At 34.1% G+C, this 10,746-nt stretch overlaps 2 protein-coding genes across 2 annotated transcripts; both read right to left on the bottom strand.

Annotated features, from left to right (window-relative positions):
• Positions 1-1,967: 1,967 nt before the first annotated feature.
• Positions 1,968-2,540, bottom strand: LOC132750244 (uncharacterized protein K02A2.6-like). The gene has a single exon (XM_060740188.1). The coding sequence runs from the start codon at positions 2,538-2,540 to the stop codon at positions 1,968-1,970; it is 573 nt and encodes a 190-aa protein (XP_060596171.1).
• A 3,152-nt stretch (positions 2,541-5,692) lies between these two features.
• Positions 5,693-9,723, bottom strand: LOC132750236 (uncharacterized). The gene is made up of 6 exons (XM_060740180.1): positions 9,627-9,723; positions 8,901-9,206; positions 7,804-8,337; positions 7,329-7,424; positions 6,833-6,990; positions 5,693-6,155 (listed from the first exon to the last, which is right to left on the bottom strand). The coding sequence occupies exons 1-6, from the start codon at positions 9,640-9,642 to the stop codon at positions 5,835-5,837; spliced, it is 1,431 nt and encodes a 476-aa protein (XP_060596163.1). The 5' UTR covers positions 9,643-9,723; the 3' UTR covers positions 5,693-5,834.
• Between the last annotated feature and the right edge of the window lie 1,023 nt (positions 9,724-10,746).

The raw sequence follows: 10,746 nt of genomic DNA, 5'->3' as shown, positions 1-10,746 counted from the left end.
GCTCAGTCGATAGAGCCGCAAAACGGTATTCAAAGGGTCCCGGGTTCAAGTTACGGTCAGGCTGCACAGTTTTCTCACCCTGTCACATTTGGCGCCCAACGTGGGACCGTAACTTGCACATATAGGCTTAATGTCGAACAATTCTAGCAGTGTACTACGGTAAGTTGTTTATTTATCTAAGAAACTGTACTACGTGTTTAACAGATAAGTCGTAAATAATATAAAATTATAACACTTAGTTTCAGTTCAAAAATGGAAAATTAGCATTTATGTTTTGCCCAATATAGCAAAGTTGGAATATGAGCCAGATTCAGTAGGTATGAGCGTGTCCGTCAACGGCAGCGGCAAATACATGTTGCCATTCACGCCCCTTAGCAGCGACTTTAACAGAACTTATTTGAACTAACATATAAAAAGATGATTAAAAACTAGTTGAGTACAATACTAGATTCAATTGGACGTGTATACAGCTGCCAAACATGTATTGGACGAAAAGCTAGACGTGTCTTATATAGGTTTTTGAAGCTGTACGAGATGTATAATGACATCTTTTTCCACACCACTATTTTTTTTACTGTTTTCTTCGAGCAAAACAAGGATTTAACATGATTTTTCAAGATTCTTTACATTTTGCACAAAAAAATTTAAAACGAGACCAGATGGAGTACAATATTTATTCTATATGGAATTTTTGGACTGTGCAATTCAATAAAGGGATGCTGTGTTTATTATAAACAGAAAAAAACATGTTCCAGCTCTCGTTCCACTTTTACAGTTTGTTTTATGTGTGTTAATTTGGTGTGGATGCAGAGAATACGAGATGTTGATACTATGAGTTTATTTCTAAGACTGTTTAACAATATGTAGTCAATTGGTCAGTACACTAAGTAGGCGGAGCCTAACAATCAAGTTTAAAGGTACTGCATGCAATATATATTTAATGTAGGATTAAATATGAAACAATATATATTTAATGTAGAATTAAATATGAAACATCTCCCTTCTTTTAAAAAAAACAACAACAAGAAATTTCTAAAGAATCTCAAGGCAAATAATGTTGATATCACTTGTATCAGATTTATCTTAATGTCTGTTTTATTGCCGATGATAATGTTCTCAGTTCTATTCCTCCACAGATGTTGTAAAAATGTCAGCAAATTATTTATGGCTTATCTGTGAGGTAGAATGTCCATTTAATTGATAGCTGATTTCACGCTAGTTCCATGGTGTATCATTACGCTAATAGTCACTATAAATTCACACTGACCTCTAGAATAATAATATTTGTAGTCTACACGTGTTTCTTTGTACTGTAGTAGAGATATTTGTATGCAAAACTGTACATAAACACATATATCATTTTAAGAGCCAACATAACATTATTAAAATAGCATGTATTGTATAAGTAACAAATTTCTACATGGTAAGTTTATGAGGTTTTTTAACACAAAGACCTGATCTTGTTTTTATATTCATTGTCTGAATTCTCAGACAGGGGTGATTGATGTTTGACAGGCGAGGTTTGTTTTGGTGTCTGGGGCTGTAAGACAACAGGGGATTCTTGAGAATGAGCGTCTTGACCTGATGTCAAAATTTTATTGGCAGGGTCATTTGTACTAGGGTTATGAACTTTTGTGTTATAGGATTTTATTTCTAAAGGTGGTTGGTGTAATGTAAAATTTGAACTGTTCTCTGTTTCAGAAAATGGTTGTTCATTTGATTTTAGTAGATGGTATCTATTTCGTCTATATATTGCAACATCTTTTGTTCTTACATCATAAGATCTGTCATGAACTTTATGCATAACTTCTGCAGGTAACCAACTTTTTTCCTTGCCTAATTCTAACACCTTCTCCAATTTCTAGAGGTTTGAGGGTTTTAGTTTGACCTGTCATTATAATATTTTGACCTTTTGTTTAGTATTAAACATGCTGTCTCTGATAACCTGTGTGTCAGGAACTTTGGGATCAAGTTGCTCTGACATTAAATGGCAATGTTGACCTTAACTGTCTGCTCATAAGCAGCTGTGCTGGAGATTTTCCACAGGGTAATGGGCATTGCGATATTTCCAGCATCGCAAGATAAGGATCTTTTCCTGCTTGTTTTGATTTTGTAAACAGATTTTTGACAGTTTTGACAGTGATTTCTGCCAAACCATTGCCTGATGAATGACCTGGGGATGATGTAACATGAGAAAAATCATACAGTTTTGTGAACTGTAAGAAACTTTCTGCACTGTAACAGGGGCCATTATCTGAGTATAATACTTCAGGTATTCCATGCCTGCTAAAGAAGCTTTTCAATTTGTTAATGACTGTACTAGATTTTGTACTTAAGATTTGACTAACTTCAAAGTACTTGCTGTAAGCATCAACTAATAACACATAATCTGAATTATTCCAATGAAAGAGATCTGTAGCACAAATTTGCCACGGCATATCGGGTATTTTATTTGGTCTCAAGGGTTCCTTCGGGTTTGAACACCTATGCTCTATACATATAGGACATTCCAGGACTTTTTTCTTTATGTATGTGGCCATGTTTGGCCAAAAGAGCAGGTTTCGAGCTCTATTTAAGCATTTTTCTACACCTAAGTGTGCATCATGAATAATGTCAAGCATGAGTGATCTGAGCTCTCCTGGAACTAGAATTTTAGTATTCTTTAAGATGACACCATCTATAACTGATAGTTCATCTCTGAAATTCCAGAATTCCAGAATACTTTGAGGGCAATCTGATCTATTATTAGGCATCCTTCATGAATAACTGATGAAAGAATTTTCATTTGTGGGTCAGATTTGGTTGTTAACCTAATTTGTTCCATTTTTTGGTCACTCACTGGTAAGTTAGACATTATTGTGTGTACATGTGTTTCTAGATTAGCCGATTCGGCTATTTCTGGGCCTGTGTCTGGTAAGAATTTCCGAGACAAACAATCTGCCATGGGTATATCTTTCCCAGGGATGAAAACTACATCAATATCATTCGGCTGCAAACGCAGTAATATGCGCTGCAGTCGTGGAGGTGCTGAGTTCAAGCCTTTTTTCCATATAGCTTGGAGAGGTTTATGATCACTTTGACATGTAATACGTTTACCGTAAATGTACTGGTGGAATTTTTTACATCCGAAAAGGATAGCGTACAATTCCTTTGTGATTTGTGCATAATTGACCTCAGTAGGGGTAAGTGACTTTGATGCAAAACCAACTGGTTTACCCTCCTGCATGAGTACTGAAGATAAACCATACTTGGACGAGTCGACTTGAAGAGTAATTTCCTTATTTGGGTCAAAATAAGAGAGTATTGGACCAGGGCTTTGTGTAATAATGCTTTTAACCTGTTGTAGGGCATTTTCCTGGGGTGCATCCCAGCTAAAATCTACATCTTTAGATAGAAGCTGTCTCATGGGTGCAGTAATTTCTGTGAGTTTGGGTGCAAATCTCTGTAAGTATATGACCATGCCTAGCACTGTTTGCAATTCCTGTTTAGAAGTAAGAGATGGCATCTCTGCTATGGCCTTGACCTTTGCAGGATCTATTTTTAAACCTTGATCAGTAATTAAGTGGCCAAAGAAAGGTAACTCTGTTTTCCCTATTTCTGTTTTGTCGGGATTGAGCTTGATACCTATTAATTGGCATCTTCTCAAGAGTCTGTCCAGATTTTGGTCATGTTCTGCCCTATCTTTGCCGTAAACAACAATGTCGTCGACAATTGTTCTTTCTCCTGGCAAATTTTCCAGACACTGTTCCATTTTTGCACAAAATGCATCATTTGCATTCTTTAGGCCATATGGGAGTCTTAGGAATCTGTATCTTGCAAAACAACTGTTAAAAGTTGTCAAGTAAGATGACTTTTCTGTTAGTTGGATAGACCAATAACCACTACATGCAACTAATTTTGAAAACACAGTAGCATTTGACAAGTCGGGCAATATGTCGTCCATAGTCCTATTAGGGTAATGAGGTCTTTTGATGGCATTGTTTAGATCTTTCGGATCTAAGCATAACCGTAAAGAGCCATTAGGTTTTTCTACTACAACTAGACTATTCACCCAGTCTGTAGGTTCTGTGACTTTCTTAATAATACCTAAGCTTTCCCTTCTGTCAAGTTCTATTTTAAGTTTGTCACGAATGGCAATAGGAACTCTGCGTGGAGGGTGAACAACCGGTGTGACATTGTCATGCAACTGTATTTCAAATTCCCCTGGCAATTTTCCTATTCCGTTGAAAACTGAGCACTTGCTCCTTTGTGATAGGCACTGTGCACGTATTTGACAAAACTAACTTAATTAAGTTTAATTTAAGGCATGTTTGAAGACCTAGAATGGGGCTTGAATGTGTATCTGCTATGTAAAACTCTTCTGTAGAGATTTGACCTTTATATGTACAAGGAAGATTGATACAGCCATCGACTTTGAGAGGCTGACCATTGTATACGGTTAATTGCTTTTGTGTTGGAAGTACAGGACCTAATTTGCCTAATGATCTGAATATTGACCTTGGGAGAACATTGACCTGAGCTCCTGTATCAATTTTCATATTAAGTTCTGTTGAGCAAACTTTGACCTTAGCAAATGCTTGATTTGTTGTGCTGTCATGCTCAACTGTATAGACATACATGTCATTATCATGACTGGGTAGGGGACAATCAAGATCATTTGTGTTAAAATTTGTTACCTCATTAACATTTTTGCTTCCTAAATCCTGTTTTCTTTTCCTACACACTTTTGCGAAATGATTAAACTTTGTACAGTACAAACACTTTTGACCCTTGGCTGGGCATGTATCACGTTTTAAATGGTAAGTCCCACAGTTATTACAGTTATTTGTATTTCCAGTAGGTACTCGTTGATTGTATCTAGTGCTGTGTTTGCTGCCATCTGTCTTCCTGATATGCGTCCGAAACTGCTTAAATGGTGCTGCTGCTGTTGCTGCTGAGGATTTTTTGACTGCATTGATGGATTGGGCTTGGCTGCTTATATCCCTTAGCTGTGTCTGACTTAATGCATAAGTGCGAGACAAGTCAATACATTTTTCAAGTGTCAAGTTTGATCCTTCATTGATGAGTTTCTCTCTTATCTGGTGGGAACGTACACCAAATACAATGTGATCACGTATCATCTCGCTTTGTATCTCTTCTGCGTAGCCACCGTCCTTTATTAGTAATTTTAAATCTGTGACGAACTCCTCAAAGGTCTGTCCTTCAGATTGTATACACGATTTAAATTTATACCTTGAGTAAATGTGATTCACTTTGGGTGCGCAATATGTCTCAAAACCTTGATAGAATGTCTGAAGCAGTTTTCTTTCTTCAGCTGTAACTGTCCAGGTTGAAAATATTTGGCGACCCTTCTCACCAACCCAGAGCATTAAGTAATTGCACTTTGCCTCCTCTGTTTTCTTCTCTAGTGGCCCTCCAAACATAAAGTCACAATGTTCTTTAAACTTCTTAAATGCAGTTGGCAAGTCTCTAGCTTCCCAGTCCATTCTTGGATTTGTTGCTGAATCCATCTTTTTACAATGGTTATAAATCCAGAATACGTTTAATTCCCGTTATTTTAATTATTATTATAAATAATTAAATCCTTTTATTCTGACACCATGTTTTATGTGTGTTAATTTGGTGTGGATGCAGAGAATACGAGATGTTGATACTATGAGTTTATTTCTAAGACTGTTTAACAATATGTAGTCAATTGGTCAGTACACTAAGTAGGCGGAGCCTAACAATCAAGTTTAAAGGTACTGCATGCAATATATATTTAATGTAGGATTAAATATGAAACAATATATATTTAATGTAGAATTAAATATGAAACACAGTTGTTAACGTTCCTATTTAACAAATGTTACAACTGATTGGGGAGGAAGATTATTGTACTGATAATGTTTGGCATCTATGTCCAAAGAAAAACTGGCTGACTTGCTCGTGTTTGGATTTTGAACCACTATTACGGTACTGCCATCGGGATTTTGGAATGCTGCACATTGAAGATCGTCCCAGTTGAAGTAATTAGCTTCTAGTCGGACGGCACCTGGCTTAACAAACTTGCTCATATGTCCCATAGCATAGTACTCGACATTTTTCGTATAAGAATGTTTTCCTGTAGGAACGGTTATAACACCACGACAGTCATTACAACCTCCCACGTTTTTCTGAAATATACAAATAGGAATAAACACTCCATACACACTCTTTTTTATCTAAATTGACATAAAAACACTACAATGTGAACGATGTATGTTAAACATACATACATGTTATATTTAAAGGCACATTTAGCCTCAGAAACTAATTAAGAAAGATCAAACATAAGTTCTATAACATTTACATACTGGTTTTAGTGTATGATAGATGCTTATCATCCAAAGAAAGTAGCGCTGAATGTGAAATTGATTGTCATAAAAGCAGCAAAATGTAAACAAAGTAGTATTTTGACTTCAATACAAAATATTAAATCAACAAAAATGTACTAATTGCCAAATAGCAACAGAAACAAAAGATGGTGTAGGTAAATGACCAACGAAAAACGTTTTGGAAACTTTAACAGGTCACCAGAAGTAAAAAGAAACGTTTGAGAAAAAAATCATTATTTCTGGGGAATAAAGGGCGCACGTCTATTTAGAACATTAAAGGTAAAATTGTAATTTTTGTATGTTCCATTTGATTGAACAAGATAATGGTAAGCAGTTGTATTTGGATGTTATGGTTAAAGGTTAAAGAGGCAAGAAACTTTTTACTTCATTTAAAACTTTCATCAGAATATTTATTTGTTAAACACCGTAAACAATACTTATGTTTCTCGAAAACAAATACAAATATCAAACACAACCTTTGGTCCATAGTGTTCGTCTAGTGCCAAGTTCCATAGTAACACGTTTTTAGCCCATGATTTTGTTTGTCCAATAAAAATGAGTCTCGTTTCAGTCGTGAGAACATCTGCATAATTTTTGTTCCATCCTCCACCGGAGTACTCCGTGAAATACATATCTACAACATAATTAATTCAGCTATATTCTACTTATTTATCATGTTTTGATTAATTCTTTTCATACACAATTTTAACCATATTTGGCACATTGAACTCCGGCCGTTCCTAATAACAAAAGGTTGTGGTGATATGTTTTAGCTGTATGTTTTCTGTCTATTCGTTTAGATCAAGTTTTGCATGGTCTAAGTTTTTCAATTCGTGAAATGTTCTAACACATATGTATATTATAACTGCTACATGTTTAGTTTCGCTCGTCGGTGACTTGATGCAAAAATTTGAACGAAGGTCGTAGCACATCTGAACCTGATTTTATGGCCGAGTTTAAAGAAATACATACCGACATGTTGATGTTTATTATGGAATGCCTCTGGGGCATCATGGCGTCCATAGTAGCCATGCCACGCTACACCTGATACATACTGCGCAACATTTCCTACAATCCAATCAAAATACATTTGTGTCATATTTAAAACAGTATTTCCAGAAAATACTACTTGTCAGTACTTATTATTAAAAATAAAAATTGAATCAAGACCTGTTGTTATACTATGTTAATATCAAACTTTGTTAATAAAAACTTCATTGACAACATGTTTGTGAATCAAAATATACAATTATGAATCTTTGCATTCGATTCTAATTGTTTAGAGACATTGGTACACTAACGGTTACCTGCAAGAAATTGAGATTATGCTGCAGCATAAAATACAAAGAAGAAACATTTTACCAATTATATGGCGTATCATATACGAAATCATACATTCAATTTACAGTAAACCTTCTTAAAGGAACATAAGATATGTTTAACATACCATCATTAAGAGCGGCTTCTGGGTACCAAGATCCGGACCAATTGTAATCCCACAGGAGCAGCTTAGATTTAATGTTCTTCTGTCTTAGCAACGGGCCAAGGTGATCCTTAATGAACGCTTTCATAGGATCTATATTGATGATCATGGTAGGGTAATCATTCTTTGATAACAGAGGCTCATTTTGGACACTAAACGAATCAAATGTTATTCCCTCTACCTTATACGCTTCAAAGAATTTTATAAAGTATTGAGCATATGTTTGCATATATCTACTGTCGTTTATGAATTCACCGCCAAAAAGATTTTTTGTAGTTTTCATCCATGCAGGGGCAGACCATGGTGTTGCCATTAGTTTTAGGTTCGGATTAACTGCTAGAATATCTTTAAGCACTGGAATGATGAATGCTTTGTCTTTATCGATACTGAAATGATTAAGATTGAAATCCGTTTGTCCATTCGGCATATCATCATATGTATATGGATCAACAGCATTTAGGTCTGAACTTCCCATTGGTAGTCGAAGGTAGCTTATACCTAGGAGGTAAGATACATTTTATACATATCTATTGATACAATTACAATGATTTAATATTTTGTATGGAAGTCCAAATACTACTTTGTTTAGATTTTGCTACTTTAATGACCAATAATTTCTCAATCAACGCTACAATGTACTATCTTTAGCTGATAACTTAAGCATATGTAATGTTCTAAAACCAATATTTTAATGTTACTAAACTCATGTTTGCCTTCTCCAAAAAAAAGGAAAAAAATGCATAATGTGCCTTAAATGTTCAAAATTGTTTATTACATGTAGTTCTTTTATCTGGTATGTTTTTGCGTTGCTTGCAATTGCAATCGAACCGATGACAAAATTTGTTATAAAGATATAATTCCATTTTCATTGCTTGCAACGGACACAAGTCTTGTGATTAAAATTCCAATTTCAGTTTGAACATTACGAAATAGCTTGTACTATTATCACTCCAATCGATACAACATAATATTAATAAATTAAGACTAACAGAAAGAGTTCATCACCTTCAAAAATGATATGTTTATATTATCTAAGGTATTTGAATGCAAAAAGGGTATACCTAAGTCGTTAATTCCACTCCCAAATAATTCAGTAATTATCTTATTTCTAATTGGACTGTGGTATATAACATATGCAGCTGAATTAGTCAAAGCGGCTCCAAAACCGCCAATCGTCTGCCTACGTTTATTTCTATCAACCCAAACACTGTAACCATGGTGTTGTGAAGTTACTGGACATGGCGCTTCTCTCGAAAGTTTTTTCGTCTGATCGCCAGTTGTCAACCAAACTTGATACTCGTCATTGTTACTCAATAAAAAGCTACATGAGATGTTTACATGCAGACATACAAGTAAAAGTGCTAATACTGTAAAAGAGGAAACAAAACCTGATTTTAATAATTTCAAAATGCAAACATTGCATTTATATTACGATTCTTTTTAACGTAGCATACCTGAGGACTCGTTAATATCTATATCATTATAATTAAGTAATTATAAGTGTATCATGATCCTTGCACTCATATAAAAACGGCTTTTGTTTTTGCCAGGGGATATGACCTTGTACGAGCCCTTGTTTGTAATGGTTATATAAGCTTAAAACCGTTTACATAGTGCAATAATAACCTGTCGAAATGTTTTATAACTAATACGTATGTCATTATTAATCGCTTTATTATATACATGCGATATCACTCAGTTTGTTCAGTCATAGGTTTGTGAATATCATGACTATTTATAGTAATACAGTAAGATTTTGTAATACATGTAGTTATAATTATATTTACCTCCATTTGATCCCATATTTCATTAACAATTACCTTATTACATATCTTATCAGGTCACGTATAAGGAACATTTTACTTTTATACTGATATATGAGCGGATGTTTTATCTCAGCACTTAAATTTAGATACAATCTAAGATGACATACAGGACATGATAAGTATTCTATCGTTGCTCCTCCGTTGTCATTTCTATTGTTGAATTTTAGTTTTATAATTGATGATATTGATTATTCATATGACTTATTTCATAAATAAAATGTTTATGTATTTCAATGTTATAATTGTTGCTCATCCGTTGTCTTTTCTATTGTTGAATTTTAGTTTTATAATTAATGATATTAATTATTCAAATGACTTATTTCATAAATAAAATGTTTATGTATAAAACTGTAGATTTTTTATGGAATTTTATCTAAAAGATCAAAGCATTTAAAACACTGACTAATTTATTCCAAGACAACGAGATATCTGTAATGATATTGCACCAATGTTATCATTATTCGTACAGACGATATATATTTAATACTATATCATGTATATAATTATACAGTATAAAACCTTAAAATTTTTTATTCAGAATTAAACATATTTACGCTTTTACTGAATAGAAACAATACTGAAGGTAAAACTGTTCATTAAATGAACTCCACTGAGGTCCAAAAGCAAAAAAAACAAAAAATTTAATTTGAATTTTTAACACAGGTCAGCTGGGGAACTTAAACAGGACATTAAAAAAAAAAGAAAATATAAAAGAAATAAATTGAAAATCATAATTTTGTGCTATTCTTAACCACATTTTAGTTAAGCGTTGCAGCGCTTTTCAATTTTGAGTAATTTTTCACACTTCGGTTTTTTTTCTCTGAAAAACAGAGAGAGAGCTCATGATCTGATATTTCGCACACACGTTTTTGGTCTAGATCTACATGAAATGGAAAATTAACCTCAAATAATTACTTCAAGTCCCATCATGTCAAAAAGCCCTACAGTAGTGTAGTCCCTTCATAGATGTGTTCAACAGCATTGATGTGAAAGGATGATGTGACTCAATTGTTGGAAGATGAAAAGTTTCTACTTCCAGTCACTGAAGTTTTGATCATAATAATAAATAGTTAAGCAAATA

This window comes from Ruditapes philippinarum, unplaced genomic scaffold, assembly GCF_026571515.1.
Source record: "Ruditapes philippinarum isolate M1 unplaced genomic scaffold, ASM2657151v2 ctg873_1_1_1_1, whole genome shotgun sequence".
Taxonomy (NCBI): domain Eukaryota; kingdom Metazoa; phylum Mollusca; class Bivalvia; order Venerida; family Veneridae; genus Ruditapes; species Ruditapes philippinarum.
Note: the sequence above shows the minus strand (reverse complement) of the source record. Positions and strands in the feature narration are given on the sequence as shown.

Excerpts from the sequence above, each read along its gene's own strand:
- LOC132750244 (XM_060740188.1), bottom strand. The coding sequence starts at position 2,540 with ATGGCCACATACATAAAGAAAAAAGTCCTGGAATGTCCTATATGTATA.
- LOC132750236 (XM_060740180.1), bottom strand. Across the intron at positions 8,338-8,900 it reads GAGTGGAATTAACGACTTAG|GTATAAGCTACCTTCGACTA; the intron begins GTATACCCTTTT and ends CTTACCTCCTAG. Across the intron at positions 6,991-7,328 it reads TAATAAACATCAACATGTCG|ATATGTATTTCACGGAGTAC; the intron begins GTATGTATTTCT and ends ATTATGTTGTAG.